Source organism: Podarcis tiliguerta, assembly GCF_965153285.1.
Source record: "Podarcis tiliguerta genome assembly, chromosome: 11".
In the NCBI taxonomy this organism is placed as follows: domain Eukaryota; kingdom Metazoa; phylum Chordata; class Lepidosauria; order Squamata; family Lacertidae; genus Podarcis; species Podarcis tiliguerta.
Window position 1 is genome coordinate 49045478 of NC_139544.1, and position 24282 is coordinate 49069759.

The window sequence follows — 24282 nt, forward strand, 5'->3', positions numbered from 1 at the left end:
CAAACCAAGACAGGCTCTGAACTGCTAGGCTGCCCTCAATATCTGGCTACCCTTGGCAACAGCCAATTCTGTCCCCAGGGAACAGAAATATGTGCTCTCAGGAGCAGGCTAGTTTTACTAAAAAGTCTCCAAGAAAAGAGGAGGAAGAGAAACCACACACAGAGAGAAAAGCAAAAACAAAAGGAGATAAGACACGAGTGAAAAATGGATTCCAGTTTTGCATAGGAGACGTGCAATGCTTTCCCTTTAAAGTTCTCCAGTTGCAGAATATTAATACAGTGGTACCTCGGGTTACATACGCTTCAGGTTACATACGCTTCAGGTTACAGACTCCGCTAACCCAGAAATAGTGCTTCAGGTTAAGAACTTTGCTTCAGGATGAGAACAGAAATTGTGCTCGGGTGGCGCAGCAGCAGCAGGAGGCCCCATTAGCTAAAGTGGTGCTTCAGGTTAAGAACAGTTTCAGGTTAAGTACGGACCTCCGGAACGAATTAAGTACTCAACCCAAGGTACCACTGTACAGTTTAAGATGAAGCTGGCTATTATTATTTTTAAGTCACTCATCTCAGCTTCCAAAGTTTCAAAATATTTACAAATTGAAGCGGGGGGGAAATGTAATATATTGTTTGCTTTTTCCTATCACCCAACGCAGATCCTGGAGAGACCTCTTTGAAGAGGGCCCACAGAACTCCAGACAGAGATCCACATCTCAGGGATGGTTAATCTGGGCACCTCAAGAGCTGCATCCGCTCCCTTTTGAGTTCATTCATCTCCAGCTCCTTTGTCCTTCCTGGCTCAGCTCCATCTCCAGCGTCTATGCCAAGGGCTGGTCACAGACGCCATAACTCCTCTTGGCTATAAACCTAGAGACACCCCTTCCTCATGAATGAGCATTGCCTGAAGACCACCATGAGAAGGAAGCAGCGAGTTGGCAAGTATTCCCCTAGCCCAGCGCCAAATCCCACGGCTGCTCATTCCCATTTGCCTTTGGGGCTGGCAACTGGAGAAGAGGAGACCAGGGCTGACGTCAGGTGCCTCCCAATGGCTCCCTCACCAGGACAAGTGCCCCCCTGTTGGCTTATCAAGTGGTGGTCTACACTGGGCGGCCGCCATTTTGATTTCCTACAGTGCATTGTGGGAAATTGAGATGACATGTGCCTGGGGAGGGGGGAGCCAGGAGAAGTAGCAATGGGAAGTGCCAGCAGCTGCCTGAGAATACTGCTTGATGACTCCAGACCTGGTCAGAGGGCATTGCCCAGCAAGCCAGATATGGCCAAGAAATTGCCAGCTAGAACCATGATGGTATTTGAGAACTTTCTGCATCTATCCTAGATCAACGACTGCTACAACCTGCTACTGTGCAGACATAACACTTCTCCATCTCCAGAGTAAGACGTCCGAATACCACATTTGGTTGCTGGCACTGTAAGAAACTCTGCCATCTCAGGAACTTGGAAGTCTCTTTGTTTTGAGCGAGACCAGTTCTGTCAACACTGACTGACAGGTCAGACCTCACCTGGAGTACTGTGTCCAGTTCTGGGCACCACAGTTCAAGAAGGACACTGACAAACTGGAACGGGTCCAGAGGAGGGCAACCAAAATGGTCAAAGGCCTGGAAACGATGCCTTATGAGGAACGGCTAAGGGAGCTGGGCATGTTTAGCCTGGAGAAGAGGAGGTTAGGGGTGATATGATAGCCATGTTCAAATATATAAAAGGATGTCATATAGAGGAGGGAGAAAGGTTGTTTTCTGCTGCTCCAGAGAAGCGGACACGGAGCAATGGATCCAAACTACAAGAAAGAAGATTCCACCTAAACATTAGGATGAACTTCCTGACAGTAAGACCTGTTCGACAGTGGAATTTGCTGCCAAGGAGTGTGGTGGAGTCTCCTTCTTTGGAGGTCTTTAAGCAGAGGCTTGACAACCATATGTCAGGAGTGCTCTGATGGTTTTTCCTGCTTGGCAGGGGGTTGGACTCGATGGCCCTTGTGGTCTCTTCCAACTCTATGATTCTATGATTCTAGGAGCTCTCCAGAGTTTCAGTCAGGGAATCTTTCCCCGGCCTACCTGGAAATGCCAGAGAGGGAACCTGCATGCTAAAGAGAGACTCTACCACTGAGCGATGGGCTGCCCTTGTGGTCGTCGCTCCTGTACCCACAAATCCTTCTGCACATACAATAGTTGATGCACTAGGGGGAAGTTCAGAGTGACAATCACAATAAGCAGAAATATGCATGAGGCTTTTGTCCACACACATAACCACTTCCCTTCTCCCTTTCTAGCACACAGCAATTAAACTCAGAAGTCTTCAATTTGTGCAGTCTGAGGAACTATGATTTCCACAGTGGGGGAAAAGCTACGATCTTAAACCACAAGTTGAACTTCAGATCCTGGCTTGTTCTGAACTTGGTAGCCACACCTTCCCAGGACAGATGAATCAGAAACGACACTTTACTGGGGACTTACTAGCTTAACTGCAGTGTGTGCTGCAAAGGGAGGAGAGAAGAGGGGAAAAGCTTGTACACATCCGAGCTTTTTAAGACAAGATATGATCACCAGAGCCAAGCATCTATCACCAAGAACCTATCCATTTGTTATCCATCACTGTTAAGGGCTACTGATAATGAGCGATAGTCAACCAGATTCTTCCTTTAACACTGACTATGAGGTTGCAGAATGCTCTCCCTCTTCCCAATGCTCCCCCCTTAAATCTGTTCTGGGTATTCCCCCAAACCTCCAGAGCAGATTTGGGGAGGGCATGGGAAAGCCAAAAGGAGGAAGTTCCAGTGAGCAAGCAGAAATCCTTACGCTAACAGAATGAGTTCATTGGACACTGCCCAATATACTCAAAGCCATTGAAGCACTTAGTATTGTTACATGCCCTTTCCGATCATTAATAAGAAAGTCTCTTGGCATTTCTATCAGCTCTGCAATCTGCCCTGAGCGTTTTAGGAGCACATGAGATGCAGTGTTCAACTGCAAAAAGCGGTTAAGTCGCTTTCCTGCCAACTACCGTAGGGGTTCACACCACACATTCACTCCAAATGATAAAGAACTCCCAATTTATTGCAGTCACTCTAGCATGTGAACACTTCTATTTGCACTCATTTAACTTTCTTCATATATAAACCCTTGACTAAAATATATGAATGTATAATCTATCTGTGTGTCTGGGTTGCCTATGTAGTCCAAAAGCACCATGCACACTGACATTGTGCCTACACACACACACACACACACACACACACACAGAGAGAGAGAGAGAGAGAGAAACTGATCAGCTGCTGCTAAAGAATACACACATAAAATAGGCAGAGTGTCCTGGGCTCACTGCTGGACAAAGAACTCAAACTACCAGTTCGATTTCTGCCCAAGACTTTAGCGCTTACACCAGACAGCATTTGTGATGGCCACATTTTTAACAATAGTGATATAAAACAACTCCCACCCATCCCCTCCAGTGTTCAAAATTCCCCGGTCGCCAGTGGTTTTTTGCGACTGCCGACTGTTCACTTGTGACCAAGTGGAGAGGTTTTGTCGCAAGGTTTGGTGACTGACATCTCCACCATGTGGCTAGCTGGCACACAGCACCCTTTGTTGCCGCATGCCAAAAAGGTTTAAGGTGCCATTTGGAGACTAGCTTACGGTATATATCTGAGTTTCTAACGCTGATCCACTCAATTGTGGGGGGAAAATGGCTGAAGTTGGTTCTAAAAGGGTAAAGGGACACCTAACCATTAGGTCCAGTCGTGACCGACTCTGGGGTTGTGGAGCTCATCTCGCTTTATTGGCCAAGGGAGCCGGCGTACAGCTTCCAGGTCATGTGGCCAGCATGACTGAGCTGCTTCTGGCAAACCAGAGCAGTGCACGGAAACGCTGTTTACCTTCCCGCTGGAGCAGTACCTATTTATCTACTTGCACTTTGACGTGCTTTTGAACTGCTAGGTTGGCAGGAGCAGGGACCGAGCAACGGGAGCTCACCCCGTCGCAGGGATTCAAACCGCCGACCTTCTGATCGGCAAGTCCTAGGCTCTGTGGTTTAACCCACAGTGCCACCCGCGTCCCTTACGAAGTTGGTTCTAGGGCTAAACAAAAATCCTTGGACTGAGCACTCTGCTCCATGCACAGGATATGATTTGCCACCTGGGTCTGATAGCTTGGCCTCTTTTACGAATGTGATGAAAAAGACCTTGGGTCTGAGATCCTGCAGAGACTGTTAGTCACTGCTGATTACTGGCCTTCAACAGATGGACTAGGGCTCACTTCTGGGTCGCAGCCTGACTTAAAGTGAGTCACAACAAACAATGCTGGGCCAGATGGATAAATAGCCTGACCTGGAATAAACAAACTTCCTCTGTTCTTGGCATGATAGCACCCTCCCCTTTTCTTCTTTCTACTTATGGTACATCAGAGGCTTAAAACCACAACAGAGTTGGTTCTATTATATGCAGAGCATCCTGTTTTCATGGTAAGAACTCAAACTAGATCCAGGAACTGCCAACCTTCGGTTCATGGGGAAGACTGGATCACAAGCAACTTTCCTCCTTCCCAAGTGGCCCTACCAAGATAGAATGGGGGTCTTATTTGATCCTAGCTTCACTTAACACAGAGATAAACTGTCTGCATCAAGACATGATGCTAATAAGTACTATGGGAATGCCTGTTGTCTTTGTCAGGCATTCCCATAGTACTTATTAGGATCATGTCTGGATGCAGACAGTTTATCTCTGTGTTAAGTGAAGCTAGAATCAAATAACGCCCCCATTAGTTAAAGCTATGGTTTTCCCAGTAGTGATGTATGGAAGTGAGAGCTGGACCATAAAGAAGGCTGATCGCCAAAGAATTGATACTTTTGAATTATGGTGCTGGAGGAGACTCTCGAGAGTCCCATGGACTGCAAGAAGATCAAACCGATCCATTCTGAAGGAAATCAGCCCTGAGTGCTCACTGGAAGGACAGATCCTGAAGCTGAGGCTCCAATACTTTGGCCACCTCATGAGAAGAGAAGACTCCCTGGAAAAGACCCTGATGTTGGGAAAGATGGAGGGCACAAGGAGAAGGGGACGACAGAGGACGAGATGGTGGGACAGTGTTCTCGAAGCTACCAGCATGAGTTTGACCAAACTGCAGGAGGCAGTGGAAGACAGGAGTGCCTGGCGTGCTCTGGTCCATGGGGTCATGAAGAGTCGGACACGACTAAACAACAACTATGGGAATTGAGCATGGACAAGTTTTCTGCTTATGTAATCCTCCTTTCTGCCTGACACGGCTACAATGTGGACTTCAGAACCCTTTGCTTCTACTTCTAACTATTTTCTGAATTTACTAGCACTGCCCAAATCAAGAATAATGGTTACCACTAGCTATCGTTTAGGAAAACGAGCCAGGAATGCCCACAATATTTTGTAGTTGGCTTGTTTTCCTAAACCTGGAATGAAGAATATAGGAAGCTGTGCTATACGGAATCAGACCATACAGTCCATCTAGTTCAGTATTGTCTACACCAGGGTTTCCCAAACGTGGGTCCCCAGCTGTTGCTGGACTACAATTCCCATCATCCCTGACCACTGGTCAAAGGGATGATGGGAGCTGTAATCTAAAAACAGCTGAAGACACAGGTTTGGGAAACCCTGGACTACATTAACCAGCAATAGCTCTCCAGGGTTTCAGAACAGAGGCATCCCCCAGCCCTACCGTACCTGGAGATGCCAGGAACTGCACCTGCTACATGCAAAAAGCAGGTGCTTTGCTACAGCCTACCAGATGTTGTAGGACTAGCACACCCATCATGTGTATTCGTGTGTTGTGACTTTTAAGAATGTAACCCTGACAGGAGGCATCCCCTTATGTTTTATTATCTGCAAGCTGCGCTTGGAGCATTTCTATTGATCTTTTGGCTGAAGAGCAGGATAAAAAAATCTCCAAATAAAGTAATGTAGAATCCTCGACCATCTGGCATTTAGCTTGAGCAGATGGGAACTGGAGTCCGACAACAGCTGGAGAGCCAAAGGTTCGTCACCCCTGCCATACACCCAGAGTTAACGTGAACCACTATTTGCCCAAGTTTGGACACAACTTCATTCAGTTGAAAATAGAAGCCAAACGACCTAATCTCTCTTTGCCTCTATTGGAGAGGAGAGGGAATGGAGGAAAAACAAATGTAACACTAAACCATGGAAAAAAATGTAGGGCCTTTGTGGTTTTGGTTTTGCAGGTAACACTTAACCATGGTTTAGCGTTACGTGCAAAACCAAACCACTAAGGTCCTGCATCTTTTTCATGTACATTTACTTTGTACTGCTCTCGTGTATATTCTGGAAAGGCTTAAGGACCACGTCCAAAACCTGCCTCCTGAAGCCAGAAAGCACATTCATTCCTCACGTGTCCAAAGTCAATGACCCTCCTGCTATCTAAGCACAAAAGCTCCACGCACAGGAAGTTCTTGCTGCTGGGCAATTATTACAATGGCTTATGAATCATTAGATGGTAGAGACTGCCCTGTCTGCCTTGGTGCTATCTAGACAAAACAGTGACCGTACAGAAGTTAAGGCAGGACCTGAAAAGGGCTGATTTTACAAATTCAGGCCATAACTTAGAGACATTAGGAATAAGTGTAATTGTTACAGAGTAGACCCAGATTAGAAGCTAACCAAGATTTTACTGTACACTGCACACATGCGGCTGGCAAGAAGCAAAAAGCTGATTACTCATTAAAAGCTGCCTTTGTAAAAATGCAGAATTGCTGTACTTCGGAGACAACTACAAAGTAGTAATTTTGTTATTATGTCTCAGCAAGTGAATAAACACTATTATACATAATCACTTGCATCCCTTGACACTTACAATTTTGCCATTTCCTTATTAAGCACATGTGACCAAAACGGATACGCTCTCTCTCCCCCAAGAGGAGAATCTTGATTGTCGACTGAAAACTCAATCGGTTTATTATTTCCAATCAAAAGTTAATGTCAAAGCTAGGGGATGGGGAAACATCACCCAACCATACAGGCGACAGCAGTTCTATAAACAACCTCCACACTGCAAAGCAAAGTGGGCATGGAAAACAGAGTTCAAACCTTAAACGGTAACATTTAGGATTCCCCTAAACAGAGGACTCAGCTCCATTAGCCAAAAAATAGTATTTTGAATGTGTAATAAACATACAACAACAAATGGTACTGGAGAGCAAAAAAAAAAGGGGAGGGAATGTGTGTTTTTTCTTTTGTTAAAATGATTTACTTTCTGACTTATTTATAGCAGGTTTTTCCCTGTGTGTAGATCTACCCAGTCACTGACATGAAATTTATTACGGTCAGAGACCAACTTGAGAAACACAAATGGAACTACAATCCCAATAGCAAAGCAAACATTTAAAACAATATACAACAATGGATTTTAAGTTTAAAAGTGTGATAGGCATATAAACACACAAAAACTTTAAGATAGACTACCTTAGAGAAATGACCCAGAGTCACCCGTGGATCCGAGTTTGGGAATTTTCTTAACAAACTAGATTGAATCGTGGGATGGTCTGTGCCTACAGATCTGTGCGCAGAATCTGGCGACAATCCGGGTTGTCTTGTGGTCTTTGCCTAACAGGTGAAGAGCAAATTTTTGCTTTACCAGGAGGTCAGCAAGCCTCACCAGCAGGGGGTCAATGGTTTCTCTACGTGCCTCATTGGGACATCTAAAAAATATGTGTTCAGGGCTTCCTATATCCCCCAATAAAGGTAAAGGGACCCCTGACCATTAGGTCCAGTCATGACTGACTCTAGGGTTGGGGCGCCCATCTCGCTTTAAAGGCAGAGGGAGCCAGTGTACAGCTTCCGGGTCATGTGGCCAGCATGACTAACCAGAGCAGCACACGGAAATGCTGTTTACCTTCCTGCTGGAGCGGTACCTATTTATCTACTTGCACTTGTGCTTTCGAACTGCTAGGTTGGTAGGAGCAGACCGAGCAACGGGAGCTCACCCCGTCACGGGGATTCGAACCACTGACCTTCTGATCAGCAAGTCCTAGGCTCTGTGGTTTAACCTACAGCGCCACCCGCGTCCCTCCTATATCCCCCAATGGACAGGTGCAAATTCTCTAGTCATATAGGACTTTTTTAAAGGATCCTTCCAAGACCAGCGAGGGCAGAGCCGAGCTTCTGGCAATTGTAAAAGCCCTTCTACCCAGTCACTGTTCCCTTCATATCTTTTGCACTCTGAGAGTGACAATGGGGGTGGGGTAGGGAAAAGGCAGGCGGTGTCTCTCCAGGATAGCTTCTGATTGCGAGTATAATCTAGTCCAGCCGTTTCAAAAAATTCCCCCCATGGACTGCTTGAAAACTGCTAAGGGTCTTGGCAGACTACTTAATGATTTCTCTGCCTACTGCACCAACTGTAAAGCACTGTGCTAGATGCTGAACTTTTTTTAAAAAAAAAAACTGAACCAAGATTAAATATCTTACTTCTAGCGTGCCATTAACTTCCCTGCTCATCCTCTCTACTTCTGTAAGTTACTGTGATGGCCTGGGATTCGGACTCGGATGCTGAACCTGAGGGATCCCAGCCTGCACAGGAGTCCCCGCCTCCAGAACCAGCTGAGCCGGGGCTGGGGCATGAGCCTGAAGGGTCCTCACCTGTGCTGGAACCTCAGGTGCAGGCACCAGCTGAGTCTGCTCTGGCCCCTGAGGTGATGGAGGACCCATTGCCTGCAGATGCTCCACTCTCAGCCCCGTCAGGGGAAGCTGAGGTTGCCTCTGGGTCCGGTAAACCTCCAGCCTCTCCTGAGCTGCAGAGGCTCAGGGCAGAGAGGCGGAGGGAACTAAGTTCCTGCAGGAGGAGTGCTTGCCTCCAGGCCAGGAGAGGCGAGTCACCTATGGACCGGGGCCGCCCTATGCCTCGGGGCAGATAAAAGCCAGCCAGCCCCAGTCCCAGGAGCAACATTGTTGGTAGCCTGTTCCTGCCGGCACCCTGTCCTGCTCGTCTGCCAGAGTTCCTGACCTTGCCCGACTCCGCGCCTTGGACCCCGCTTCTGCCTTGACGGACAGCCTACACACCACACCCTCGACCCCGGACTGGACACGGACCTCGCTGCAGGGTAACCCCCCCCTTCTCGCTTCTTACCTGCTCACAGAGGACTCAAGTCCTCCTGGCTGCAGAGGTCAGCTTTGTCAGCTGGTTCCCCCAAAGCAAACATGCTGGCGAAGCAGCACCTAGCAGAAGTGAACCCCAAATCCCGATCACCTGCTGAGATCACCCAGAGACAGGTGGGAGTGGTTTGGGGGAAATGGCCTTGCATGCTATGTTGAACCCCCAGACAAGCCAAGATTGGCCCGCGGGCTGAAGGTTGCCCATCTCTGCCCAGTGTTAGAAACTCAGATATATAAGCACTTTACAGTGGTGCCCCGCAAGACGAAATTAATTCGTTCTGCGAGTTTTTTCGTTCTACAAGTTTTTTTCGTCTTGCGAAGCACCAATGTGTATTGACGGTTTCCCATAGGAATGCATTGGCGGTTTTTTTTTAAAAAAGGCGCAAGACGTTTCGTCTTGCGAAGCAAGCCCATAGGGAAATCCGTCTTGCGAAGCAACTCAGAAAACGGAAAACTCTTTCGTCTTGCGAGTTTTTCGTCTTCCGAGGCATTCATCTTGCGGGGCACCACTGTAAATCTAGGTAATGGCCACCACAACAGAATGTCTATTCCCCATGGGGTTGGACTAGATGACACTTGTGGTCCCTTCCATTGCTGCTCCACTTCTACGATTCTATGATCTCAACTACATTGCTTGACTGTGGCTTCCTTTTACAACAATTCACTTGTCCCATTATGCAAGGAGGTGAAACACACACAGTGGAAATGCAATTAACTATGGACTAAGGCAGAGGTTTTTAAACTGTGGTCACCAACCTACCACCCAGAAATCTCCATGTAGTCGCAATTGGACCTGTGGCAGTAGCAAAACGCGCCTGGCTAATTTCTAACACTGTGATCCTGCCGTATTTTTTTTATGGCTGTGGTAGGCAGGAGGTTCTGGCATGAACCCCCTTGCGCACTTCATGGAGATTATATGCATCCCATCCACTCTTGACTGCTGACAAACCTGTGCAGGCCATAGATGTTCCCATGAAGAGCTAGGGAAATGGCTGCAATCTACAGGTATTCAGGCTTCTCCCACAGAGAAACAAGAGTCAGATAGTGGAGCTACAACCAGCCTGCAGGCCAAGCCTGTTCTTGCTATTGATGTGGCAAGAGCACCACAATGCATAGGACTTCTGTAGAATTCAGTTATGATCCTAGGCACCAGCATCAGGGCATTGCACATGCCAGGTACCTGAGGTTGCATCACAAAGCGGTTCAGAGATCATGTGGTACTATATACTGGTTTATTTCCTCATAGTCAGATCCCATCTTTCCTTCCAGCAGGTGCTCAGTGTGACTATACAAACAATCATAATAAGCAATGAGGTATCATTGCAACACATCAAATAAAACACAACGGCAACAAATCTGGATGCAACGTAACCAAACAGAACATCAAACGAGAGTGGCAGTGGAAGTATTAGTTACATCCAAAAGGCCTGAACAGACAGAAAGGGTTTTACCTTACAGCTAAATATGGCCAATGTGATAGACAACCAAGCATCATTCATGCCGGAGTTTCATAAACCAGGAGGCCACCACCAAGAACGCCCTGCTCATGTTGCTGCCCTGATAACAGCAGCTAATGCTTGGACAAGCAGGGTATGCACTGCTGATCGTAGTAGTCAGGTGGGGCAATTGTGAAGAAGGCACGCCTTCAGGTATGTGGGTTCCTATTTGCTCAACTCTTAGTACCCAATAACCTTGAACCAGGCCCAGTTACTAACAGGCAGCCACTGTAGAGATTAGATTAGATTAGCCATATGGAATCCCCCTTCACCATTGCAGACAGGCAACGGCATTCTGCACCAGCTGTAGCTTCTGAATAGTCTTCAATGGCAGCTCCATGTAGAACACGATGCAGTAATCTATCCAGGAGGTTATCAGCACATGGGTAAGCTGAGGACGAGGTGTCCCAGTCCAGGAATGACCACAGGTCATGAACCAGCTGGAGTTGGGCATAGACACTCATATCAACCTGACTTTCTTTAATCAAGGCGCAAGAATAGGCAGCAACTGATGCAAAAGGTCGTTATCCTGGTGCAACGTCTGTCCTCCTGGCAATGTTATGCTAGCAAGTCGCAACACCCAGACGACTCAAGAGAAGGCATCAGCTTCACTGCTGGTGAAGGAAGCCACACCACGAGAAGCTATGAACAAGTTAAAAATTAGGAGTGCGAAAAGGCAGCAGCATTTGCTGTCGCAGGTTGGGCTTCCCATGTTGTCCCATCCACCCTACGTCCTGCGGTAAAGTGAACTTGCAGGGCTGCAATAAAAATTAATCATAACAGAGCAGTTGTTAGCGTTCACTTTCTCTTGCAAAAATAAAATAAAAGTGACCTCACTTTCCCTTGCCTCTAAGGCCATATCTGGCAAGCACAGCCAATGTTGGGGTAACATAGCCAAGAAAAATAGTTGTGCTCTCCCATTTCCTTCTCCCTCCTTCCCACCACCCCTCCTTTTTTTTAAAGAGTTACAATAATAATAATAATAATAATAATAATAATAATAATAATAATAATATATTATTATTATTATTATTTATACCCCGCCCATCTGGCTGGGTTTCCCCAGCCACTCTGGGCGGCTTCCAACAAAACACTAAAAACAATACGGTGTCAGACATTAAAAACTTCCCTAAACAAGGCCGTCTTCAGTTGTCTTTTAAAAGTCAGATAGTTGTTTATTCCTTTGACATCTGATGGGAGGGCATTCCACAGGGTGGGTGCCACTACCGAGAAGGCCCTCTGCCTGGTTCCCTGTAACCTCACGTCTTGCAGTGAGGGAACCGCCAGAAAGCCCTCGGCGCTGGACCTCAGTGTCCGGTGTCCGGCTGAATGATGGGGGTGGAGGCGCTCCTTCAGGTATACAGGACCGAGGCCGTTTAGGTCTCAAAAGGTCAGCACCAACACTTTAAATTGTGCTTGGAAACATACTGGGAGCCAATGAAGATCTTTCAGGACCAGTGTTATATGGTCTCAGCAGTCTAGCTGCCGCATTCTGCAGTTTTTAGGGATGCCAACCTAGCAGTTCGAAAGCATGCCAGTGCAAGCAGATACATAGGTACCACTCCGGCGGGAAGGTAAACAGTGTTTCCGTGCGCTGCTCTGGTTTCGGTGTTCCATTGTGCCAGAAGTGGCTTAGTCATGCTAGCCACATGATCCGGAAAAACTGACTGTGGACAAACACCGGCTCCCTCAGCCTGTAAAGTGAGATGAGCACCGTAACCCCAGTCTCGTCTGCAACTGGACTTAACTGTCAGGGGTCCTTTACCTTTAACTATCATTTTGGAGAGAGAAATGTTAACCCAGACCTCCATGGGCTGGAGGAGGGCAAGAAAGCAGCACCAGAAATGTTCCTCTGCATGTTACTGCTGATCTCACTGTGGAGGGCACCACATCTAGCCCTGGGTTAATTCTTTCAACGAGCACTATCCATTTAAAGCACATCCAACACACGACTTCCCCCAATGTTTCCTGGGAGTTGTAGTTCCCCCCGAACAGAGATAAATTTCCCAGCACTCTTAACAAACCACAGTACCCAGGATTCTTTGGGGGAAGTCATGTGTGTTGGAAGCGCTTTACAGTCATACCTCAGGTTACAGACACTTCAGGTTGTGCGTTTTTGGGTTGTGCACCATGCCGAACCCAGAAACACCGGAACAGGTTACTTCCGGGTTTTGGTGCTTGTGCATGCGCAGAAGCACTAAATCGTGCTTTGCGCATGCACAGTAGCGCTGAATCACGGCCCGCGTGTGTGCAGATGCGGCACTGCGGGTTGCGAACGTGCCTCCTGCACGGATCACATTCGCTACCTGAGTCCACTTTATTTGTATGGTGTGGATCTGCTATTGCAGTCCCAGGATTCTCGGGTACAGCATTTCCACATCACCTGCTATCCAAATATCTGTTTGACAGCACCGCCATGGCATGGTTCCCAGAAGGCAATGAACCCCACAGTGCGGCCTCTGGAGGGCTGCCATTGCCGGGCGAATGGGACGCTGCCAATGAAATGAAGGCTGGATTGGGACTGTGGTGTGAATTACTGAGGAGCAAGCCTTTTCACTGCTCTACTGCTGTTCAAACTGGCACTGTAAAAAGCTCCACAATTGTTAGCTTTCCATTAGTAGTAGTAGTGGTAGTATTTATACCCCACCCATCTGGCTGGGTTTCCCCAGCCACTCTGGGCAGCTTAAAGTACATATAAAACATGATGAAACATCAAACATTAATAACTTTCCTAAAGAGGGCTGCCTTCAGATGCCTTCTAAAAGTCAGAGAGTTATCCATTTCCTTGACATCTGATGGGAGGGCATTCCACAGGGCAGGTGCCACTACCGAGAAGGCCCTCTGCCTGGTTCCCTATAACCTCACTTCTCGCAGTGAAGGAACCGCCAGAAGACCCTAGGATTAGCCCACCTGCTCATAAATATATTTCTATTTTGTGATCAATATTCCATATTATAAGAACTGCCCTGCTTGGTCTCACCCGAAGGCTGTTCTTATGACAAGGGACAGAGAACTGTTTACTAGCCTGACACACAAACATCTCATCCTGTTCCTTTTAGGGGAGGACTAAGCTGAGTGGCAGAGGATGTGTTCTGCATGCAAAAGGTCCCAGGTTGAGCCACCAGCATCTCCAGTAGGAGACTGGGAAAGATCCCAGTCTGAAATCCTGGAAAGCTGAAGCCAGCCAGAGTAGGTGTACTGAACAAGATGGTTTGATTAAAAAGGGAAATACAGAATTTTAGAGCTGAAGGGATCTCAAAGTTCACCTTAGCCTCACTATGAATCCAGAAGAAGAAGAAGAAGAAGAAGAAGAAGAAGAAGAAGAAGAGGAGGAGGAGGAGGAGTTTGGATTTGATATCCCACTTTATCACTACCCGAAGGAGTCTCAAAGTGGCTAACATTCTCCTTTCCCTTCCTCCCCCACAACAAACACTCTGTGAGGTGAGTGGGGCTGAGAGACTTCAGAGAAGTGTGACTAGCCCAAGGTCACAAAGACATTTGTGTCTGTTTTTTCTCTTGCATGTCCCAGAACAGGCCTAGATGGAACCTTTACTACATAGGTGGCTAACATGGTGCCTTCCAGATGTTGTAGGATTTCAACTCCCATCACGCCCTGCCAATTTGACGAAGGATGATGGGATTGTAATCCAACAACATCTGGAGGACCACAAGTTCCCCTCTTTTCATGCCCATCTCCTAAAAGCACTTGAGCAAACCATCACATCTTCGGCTAGAAAGAGCCCTGGCAGAACAGAAGCAAGGAATTCAATGCCGGAAAGCCTCTCTCAACCTCTTATACTTCAGAATACAATGGAAAGCTGGCTAAATGAACAGCTGGAGCAGCAGCAGAAGGATCCGGCTAATTCAGAGTCAATAAATCCAAGAAGCATGCTGGTTTATCATCAGATTATAGGACACCCACTGGATTTTGCTTCAGGCAATCCAAGGTGGAATTAAGACGTTGCATGAGCAAAAACACAGGGCCGTTGCCTAAAAACCAGCCATGTGTCAAAAGACATTTTAGGGGCGAATACAATTTACAGCACATCTTATTACTAAGGCTGTGGAGCAGGCTGGGGCAGGACATAGGGGAAGCTGCACTAGATTCTAGACCAGGGGTTGGCAACCTAAGGGTCATAGACCCCCGCTGCCCTCTTGGGGACGCCCACCACCTGCTAAACCAACATGGAGCAGAGCGGGGACCACCTTCCACAACGCTGGCCAGCTTCCCATTGGCTGCAGGAAGGTCCTGCAGCCAATGGGAAGCTGCGCACGCCTCCTCCACGCCAGAAATAGTGTTTGTGTGCACTCCAGCACACGGCAGCATTTACAGGACCGTGAACCAGCCCAAGCCACAAAAACTTTGCCGACCCCTGGTCTAGACATAATGCGGGAAGGCAAAGAGATGCTGTTTTGCAAGTGGGTGCCTATTTTCTTGCGACATTTTCTCCTGACTTCAGAAGTGACCAGGATCGCACATGCAACGAACCTCTTCGCTGATAGATTTCCTCCCGTCTCCATCACAGTTCTGTGAATGCTTTCCCCCCTCTGCCTCATGCATAAAAAATATTTTGCATTTTTTATTTTTTTTAAAAAATCATCTTATTCTGGGAATTATGAACTAAGCAGCCCTCTGCATTCCACCCACACAAACACACACATTGTTCAATCTGGTTAGAACAAAATGGCGCAGCTGCTGTTTGATTGCAATGAACATTCACCCCATTCAGTGAAATATGCATCGTGAATGCTTCAGTTGCTGAAGTTTACCCTCTCGGGGTGCTCCATCATGCCTACTTTTGTGCTGGCGAGACAAGAGAATTTTCAGAAGATTAGCCCATAGCTATCAAGACGAGGAGCATCAGTGCTCAGTACCTATTGGTCATATTTGCACTCTGCCTTTCCTATAAGGCAGGGGTAGCCAACCTGTGGCCCTTCAGATCTTGCTGGACTACAGCTCCCATGATCCTCCAGCCCCCATCGGCCCCAGCCAGCATCACCAGTGGTCTTGGGATGATGGGAGTTGTAGTCCAGCAACACCTGCAGGGCCATGGGTTCCTCATACCTGGTGCAAGCTGACTCGCTATAAGACAGCTTCCTATGGCCCCAGCAAGGCTGTGAAGCAGCTTGGGCTCTGAGTGACAGGCCAAGGTTGGCCAGTGAGCTCCATGAGAGGCAGAAATCTGAGCCAAGCCAAAGCTCTGCACGCTACACCACCCAGCTCACACCATATTGTTTTATGTCATTGGAGGGAGAAGAACCCTAGCATTGTTCTCTCTTGGGAGAGTGGCTTGTTGTTTTTTAAGTACATTCATACCTTGGATCCCAAACGCCTTGCGAGTCGAATGTTTTGGCTCCCGAACGCCGCCAACCCGGACGTGAGTGTTCTGGTTTGCGAAACTTCTTTGTAACCCGAACGTCCAACGTGGGTTCCGCGGGTTCCAATCAGAAGCTGCGCCTTGGTTTCTGAATGTTTTGGAAGTTGAACGGACTTCCAGAACGGATTCCATTCAACTTCCGAGGTACCACTGTAATTGCCTTTTTCTTGGGCTCCATGATCACTGCAGATGGTGACAGCAGCCACGAAATTAAAAGATGCCTGCTTCTTGGGAGAAAAGCAATGACAAACCTGGACAGCATCTTAAAAAGTAGAGACATCACCTTGCCAACAAAGGTCTGTATAGTTAAAGCTATGGTTTTCCCTGTAGTTATGTATGGAAGTGAGAGCTGGACCATAAAGAAGGCCGATCGCCGATGCTTTTGAATTATGGTGCTGGAAGAGACTCTTGAGAGTCCCATGGACTGAAAGAAGATCAAACTGATCCATTCTGAAGGAAATCAGCCCTGAGTGCTCACTGGAAGGACAGATCCTGAAGCTGCGGCTCCAATACTTTGGCCACCTCATGAGAAGAGAAGACTCCCTGGAAAAGACCCTGATGTTGGGAAAGATGGAGGGCACAAGAAGAAGGGGACGACAGAGGACGAGATGGTTGGACAGTGTTCTCGAAGCTACCAGCATGAGTTTGACCAAACTGTGGGAGGCAGTGGAAGACAGGAGTGCCTGGCGTGCTCTGGTCCATGGGGTCACGAAGAGCCGGACACGACTAAACAACAACAACAGTTCCCACTGATTTGACTGCCAAAGGATGAGCCCTGTTCACTGCAGACAATTCTGGGGCATCTTCTCCAAGATTTCTAGAACTTGATTAACTATAGACCCCGTAGAAAACTCAAGGAGAAATTTAATCAACAACAACATTTCCTACCATCTCAACATCTTTTAGAAGCAGTGGGCAAGCTGTCCTTCAAGAGGTTGGCCCACAGTTACTGATCTTCAAATTGTGGAACCCCAGTGAGAGCCCCAGGGTTTTCCACAACAGTTTGAAAGCCACTAATTTATTTTTATTTTTTAAGTTGACAAAGTAATGGTTATTAGCAATCACCACCAACCCACCCCTCCCCTCCCTGTAAATTATCTCCCCAGAAAAGCAGTCAACTCCACTCCCGATTTATACTCCAGACAGACTTTCTGGTTAATGTTTTTCCATTTGCAGTTTTCACCCTTGTTCCTAAAAGCGATAAATTCCCAGGAGGAAATTCTGCTGTAGAAGATTCAGAGTCTTAATTGCCTTCAAGGTGCCACAAGACTCTTGGCTGTGTCTCCCAAGGGCAGCCAACACCTCTCTTGTACTGACTTACTCCAAGCAAAGGGCTGATAAGACATGTTTCCTTTTGCACTGAGCATGAATTTGACTTCTGGCAAACATCCCTGAATATAAATACATCCTATTCTCTCACCAAAAAAAGCCCAAAAACATACTGTGGGAAGGGAGGGAGACACAGAGAAGCCTGCATTCCATCATAGCAATCCCATAAACCACCTTTGGTGCAACCAATTGTCTCTGAGCTCACAATACTTTCAGCCTCTCGGTTCGAAACAGATGCACTTGGGCAGATAGATTCAGGCTCTGTTTATACCAGCAGCATTCAAACTGTGTCCTCTGGAAGCCTAGTCGCCAGTGGTGTAGCGTGGGTTGTCAGTACCCGGAGCAAGGCAAGTAATTTGCGCCCCCTAGAGTGAGTGAGCCAGGTAGGGGCAGAGAGCTGCGAGTGCGAGCGCGCCCCCCCAGATGTTGCGCCCGGTGTGGCTGGCCCCCCCTGCACCCCCCACGCTACGCCACTGCTAGTCGCTATTCCTAAGCAAGATCAGCCAGGCAGATGAAGGTTCTCAACAGAAATCTCTCTCTCTCACACACACACACACACACCCCTGCAGTACACAATTACAAAAAACACGTTCTAGGTGTGCTCTCTCAGCCTGCAGACAGCAACAGCAAAGTCCATGAGGTATGCAGCATATGCACTGACCGCTGCCCTAGAATGCTATCCCAAATCCTGGACTGCATAGGGATTCAGAAGATGATGTGCAAGGGACAAAATCAATGTAAACAGAGCTGCCTCAACGCAAGGGACCCTGACGCCACCAATTTACATAGCCAGTTATCATGGGAAACAAATCCCTGATTCAGACATCAATTTAATTCCGTTAGCGTTCCATTCAGGCGTGATGCCAAAGAACAATCGCACTTCAGGTAATTTTCAGGAGATCAGTAAGTGTTTCTGACTTCTATCGGCTTAACGAAAACGAAAAGCCTCCCCACCCAAAAAAACATAGGCTAATGAAAATATTAAAAAGAAGGAGGAGGAGGTTTGTCATGTGAAAGGATCTGTGTGAAAGCTCCAGTTCTGGGACTGAAAACAATACATTTTGGGGGGTGGGGAGGCAACTTTTTCCTGAGCCACGATTCTGCGCATGGATTCAGTCAATGGAACTCTGGTTCTAGTGGAAACCAAATACCGTATTTTTTGCTCTATAAGACTCACTTTTTCCCTCCTAACAAGTAAGGGGAAATGTGTGTGCGTCTTATGGAGCGAATGCAGGCTGCGCAGCTATCACAGAAGCCAGAACAGGAAGAGGGATTGCTGCTTTCACTGTGCAGTGATCCCTCCTGCTGTTCTGGCTTCTGAGATTCAGAATATTTTTTTTCTTGTTTTCCTCCTCCAAAAACAGCGTCTTGTGGTCTGGTGCATCTTATAGAGCGAAAAACACGGTGGATCCCTCCAAGCCTCAGGTCTTCCAACCCTGGTTCTATATAGCAGCTTTTGCCAACCTGATGTATATCAGAAGTTTGGACCACAACTCCCATCAACCTCAGCCACCACACACATACCCTCTATACTGACTAACTCACTCCCGGCATATACGCTTCTGCAAGGCTGAAACGGGGTTAGTCGAGGCTTACCGTTTACAGCAGATGCACCGCATTACACCAGTTCTTTTGTCAAGAACCATTGATTTTGCCCAGGTTTCCTGACAGCTTCAGAATTTCAACCTCTGATGTACCCACTAATGATATAGAACCCCACAGAAACTCTGAAGGATGTATCTGAGTCTCAGTCCCTTACATAAGGATTACAGTCGCCAAAACAGAACGACTAGTTGCCATTTGGGGTCCAGATGGCTCGAAAGTCGTATTTTTTTAATACGGCTTTTCGGGTCCTGAAATTCATTCCGATTGCGCAGATAAAGTACAACAGATAGAATTCCACAGGATGTGTTGCTAGTATATGGAAAGCTGTCAAGAACCGAGGATTTCCAGGCATCCACCTCCAGACAGTGGAGACATCAGGAGCCATCCTGGAGCCCGGGCATCTTCAAAATGTTCCTAGCACCTGGCAAACTTTGAATGATGGCGACTGGTATTCAGACGAAATACCAGCCTCCGTCTATGCATCATGGCTAGTAGCCTTATCTCCCATGAATTTGTTCAATCTTCTTTTAAAGCCATCTAAGTTGGAAACCCCAGGGAGGCAGATTTGGCTTGGGGGCTTCCAGCTGCCGACCTCCATCTAAAAAGGCATCCAGTGGCTCTAATGCCAGCAATTGTTTAGGACAGGCTTCAGGCTTCCTCTTCAGAACCACTGAGTCTTAAACTAGACTCTGATCTTGCACAAGAGGTCCATGTACAATTTAATAGCGCTTGAACTTTTATCTGCTGTGTTTTTTACTGCCTTGGCCATTATGGCTAATAATATAACACCAGGGAATTTGGATGCGGAATTGCGTTGGCATTATCTGCAGAGCAGCAACACCCAAAAGTCTCCTGCAAGATTATACGTTAGCAGAAGCAATCTTTGCCCTCCAGATTGGGCACATAAAAAGCTGATTAGATAACCTTTTTTTAAGGACCAAGGACTGAGCGCCAAGCACCAACCACTGGAATTTTATATATGCAACAAAATATGCTTGATCACGCTCAATTTCATGTCCCTCCGCACATGAAACGGAGAAAACATTATGCCCAGCTAAATCTGCAACCACCAGACTTTAAGAACCACTATCAACCTACCTGCACTTTGAGGCCACCATCGAAATCCCTACGCACTTGTCTACCTGCAAAAACACTAAGAGCCAGATTGGCATAGTATTTGGAGCATCAGACTAGGACCTGGGTTCAAATCCCCATTGATTACAATGGGACACCATCCCAGTGTCTTTTCTATCCAGTATCTACATTCTTCATGGGCCTCCTCCATGAGAGTTCTTGCGGATAGCAACACAAGAACGGGCCTTTTCTGTGGTGGCTCCCCGTTTGTGGAATGCTCTCCCCAGGGAGGTTTGGCTGGCACCATCATTACATATCTTTAGGCACCAGGAGAAAATGTTCCTCAAGACCCTGAGCCCTATCTTGGCTGGGGAGGGCGGGGTATAAATAAAAAATTACTATTATTATTATTATTATTATTATTATTATTATTCGACTAGCTGTTTGGCTGATTAACTTTCTATGGCATTTTAAATGTATTGGGGTTGCTGGTTTGTTTTGCTTTTGTTTTATTATGTATTTTGTGTTTCCGTTTTCTATTTTTATGTTGTGAGCCAGCCTGGCATCTTCTGCTACAGGGCACTATACAAATTTAATTAATAATTATAGTAATAATAATGCATTCGCATGTGTTTTCCTCACAGAAACCACCCCAACACCCAAGCAGTACCTGTTCCTATTAATTTTGTTGCCGTGTTAGTTTCACAGTTCTGAGCAGGCAAAGTTGTCACTCAACCCTCTCGCCCTACTGGATTTACATTTCAGCAAACAAACTGCAGCTTACAAATCTCCCCCCCATGATCCTGTGGTCCCTTCCAACCCGAGGGTGTGTAAACATACCTCCACTATCAGCTTTTTAGAATTATAGGATCGTAGAGTTCGAAGGGACCCTGTGGGTCATCTAGTCCAACCCCCTGCAATGCAGGAATCTTTTGCCCAACATGGGGCTTGAACTCGCAGCCCCTGATATTCAGAGCCTCATGCTCTAGCAAATGAGCTATCCCAGCTTGGCCTGATCATTCTTTTTTTTCCTTTCTTTTCAAAATACACCCACGCTTTCCTACCGCACATCTGGAAATGCACATTGCCCGGGAGACGGAAGATGTGCAGATGTGAGCAGCTTCTGCCTTCACCTACACAGACTGGAAAGGGAGCAACGAGAAGAGGTGGGAAAAGAAGTAAGCAAAGCGAGCACAATATTGCTCCCTATTGATTGGTAAGGGGGAGGAGCAAGGAAACCAGCGCCAAGTCTTCTGCATGTACACACACACACACAAGCACTGCTGTTTCCTTGGCTCACGATTCTTGCCTGCCATTCCTCTGTTCCCAGTCTGTGTTCCAGCCCCGAATTCGCTCCCTCCATGGCATGTCACTCACTGGTGTGGTGATTTAATAAGCTTGCATTGGGTCCTCACTGCCACCAAACAAAGCCCCTTTCCTAGATCTACCCCACAATATATCAATGGTGGTTTTTTGTTTTAAAGCAAAAGCTTAGAAAGTACACTAATGGAAGGACAGAATCATTTATCCCTCCGTTTGCTTATCTCCCATGTGCATCCAAATCCACACAACCATCGCAAAACACGGGTTGTGGCACATCTGGGTGGCAACACTTGCTTCGCCAACCAAAAGGCGCTCTATCAATGCCCATGTCAACAATACCTGCTGTGGAAGACTAAATGGGTTGACCGGGAAGCATTTCAGTGCAATTGCTGGTACAAGCTGTTCTTCCTGGGAAAGCCCATATATTTAGTTCACATGCACACACACACACACACATGCCCATCGTTTCTTTCATATGATTCATTAAGTACACCAGCTTCCTGGAAAAGAGGAGATTTAAACTATGAGGGACATTTCTCTCTCCTATTTGCACACGTGCTATAGGAAGCACACAGCCTTCCAAGTCCTCCCGGCTCATCTCTAGGGAAACAATGGAAAAGATGCTACTCCTCTCCCACCTCCCGATTCAGCTACCTGTGCAGTCATAAAGAGGCCGCTCACCTGGCTCGCCACCCGCCCCTTTCCTTCCCAGCTTTCACTCCAAAGCCCCTGGCTTTGCTAGGAAGCAGAACCTGTTATTGACAAAGGACCATGCAGCAAGCCCCGTTCTAACTCTGCATTTCGCATTTTATTTTACTTAATTATTTGCATTTTTGATTTGGGAGGGCCGGCTTCATCCAGAGTGGGGGGCGGGGAGTGCAGAGCTCGTCGGAGGGAAACCCCCACGGGACCCCCTGTCCCTCCCCCCACTCCTGGGCTTTGCATTTCCACACCGCTCCCAACCGGAGGAACTAGAGCTCAAAGACTTTCGCTCCCAGCAGCTTTGTTGGCCAGATACCACCCTGATCCCCCAATCGAGATGATGCGATAACAAGCTTTCGTTCAAGTCCCAATATCTCTTTGCAGAAAGGGAAACACGCATTTCTCTTTCTTTCTTTCTCTCTCTCCTCCCCTCAACCTCGTCTACCATGCCCATGCAATGCTTTTTTTTGCAAGGCAACCTCAGCCACAGAAAAGCCTTCGTTGCCCCCCTTCCTCTCGTGCCCCCCACCCTGGTTTCCTCCCCCTCTTCTCCCCACCCCATTTGCAAAAAGAAAGAGAGCGAAAGGGCGGGGGTGGGGGGAAGGGACGACTTCCCTGTTTTGCAAACCGGAATGCAAAGCGGGCAGGGACAAAGAGTGCTGGGGAGACGCTCCAAAACATGACACGCGAAGGACAACACGCACATCACATATACACACACACACACCCCGGAAACACGCGTGCATCGCTCAGCCCGGCTTACCTCTTCTTCCGAAAGTCCATACACCGGCTCCACCAACCCAGTCGCCATGGATCCGGAGGGCTGCGGAGGAGGGGGCCCCTCGGGCAGCGAGGCGAAAGCCGGCCAACGAAAGGAAAGCAGCGGCGGAGCGGGTGTCCCTGCAAGGCAAGCGATGCACCACTAAGCACGACGAGAGGAGAAGCAGCCTCGGAGCTTTCTCCCTTCCAGCAAGAGTCAGGCGGCCAGATCCAGGTGGGGCGGGGGCTGGGAAAAGTGCGGCTTTCCTTTTCCCGGCCACCCACAAGAGAGGGAAGAAGGACGTGGGAGCGCGGGGTGCAAATGCAGCTGTTTCTCCTCTTCCACCCGAGCTGCGGGAGTGGTGGTAGGAAGCGACGGAACCACCGGGGACTCGAACCCGCAACCTGAAGGTTCCCCTCCTTCCTGCTTCTGCGCCCGGGCTTGGAACGGTTCTATTGCAGCCGCTGGCGAGCCGCGCGCAATCAAGAGCGGAAAAAAAACCCTTTCCTTGAGCTCCGGAGCTAAGAGAAAGCAGGGGGCGGAGCTCCCAAGCAAGTCCTGGAGGGGGGGGGCGGGCAGAGAGCCCCGCCCGGGCCAATCGAAAGCGCTATCAATAATGGCAGGCGGAGCTTGGAGGAACCAGTGGGGTAGGTTGCCTCGTTTCCCACCCCCAACTACTGTACAGCTCTCGCTTTTGGATTTCTTCTGTTTTTCCTTTCTGAAGAGTTTCGACTCGCGAAGGTTCAAAGGAAGGAAAAGGTGGCAAGGGATTTAATGCAAAGCTTTGGGCTGCGGGGGGGGGGGGGAAGGTGCGGGGTTTGCAGATCGGAAGGGGCGTGGGATACATTTCCAAATTTTGCACTTTTGGTAAGATTGTTGCCCGGATACTCTCTCTCTCTCTCTCTCTCTCTATATATATATATATAATTTTTAGATTAGATTTTCCACAATGAGAACAAAAACCACAAAGCAGAATGATACACAAAAAACAGAAAAAGAAAGAAAAATACATCAATGAACGAAAAAAGGGGGGGAAAGAACAATAAACAGATAAACAATAACAACAAACTTAATTCTTTACAAATCCAACCTTTTAAACATCTTGGTTGACTTCCTCTAGTCCCTCCCTTCTGAGTTTCCTTGTAGTTGAAGGTAACAGCTTTCCAGTATCCTTATTAAACCAATACAATTTCCAATTATAGTCCATCTTATTCACATTTCTTAATATTCTAAATCCCATTTATTTCATTATAACTTAGTTTAATCCTAGGCCTATTTGTTCCCGGATACAATATAAATGTGCATCTGAGAAACATGGTTAGGCTCCCCTCCTGTAAACGGGGGTCGTGCGGGCGTTTTGCTTTGTTCTTAAGTAGAAGCAGCAAATGCTCTGTTTCATTTTTTTATTGTTGCGTGTCCTTTATTTACACGAGCACACGGTTTCTCATTCCAATACGCGCGCCCTCGGTACACATAC

General features: G+C 47.5%; 1 protein-coding gene across 6 annotated transcripts in view; it reads right to left on the reverse strand.

Annotated features, from left to right (window-relative positions):
* Positions 1–23328, reverse strand: part of NEDD4L (NEDD4 like E3 ubiquitin protein ligase) — a 255657-nt gene extending 232329 nt beyond the window's left edge. For all 6 annotated transcript variants that reach the window (XM_083402672.1, XM_083402667.1, XM_083402666.1 and 3 more), the window contains exon 1: positions 22809–23328. In XM_083402672.1, coding sequence (XP_083258798.1) covers positions 22809–22856 — 48 coding nt within the window. In that variant the 5' untranslated portion in view covers positions 22857–23328. The remainder of the gene's footprint in view (positions 1–22808) is intronic.
* Positions 23329–24282: the final 954 nt, after the last annotated feature.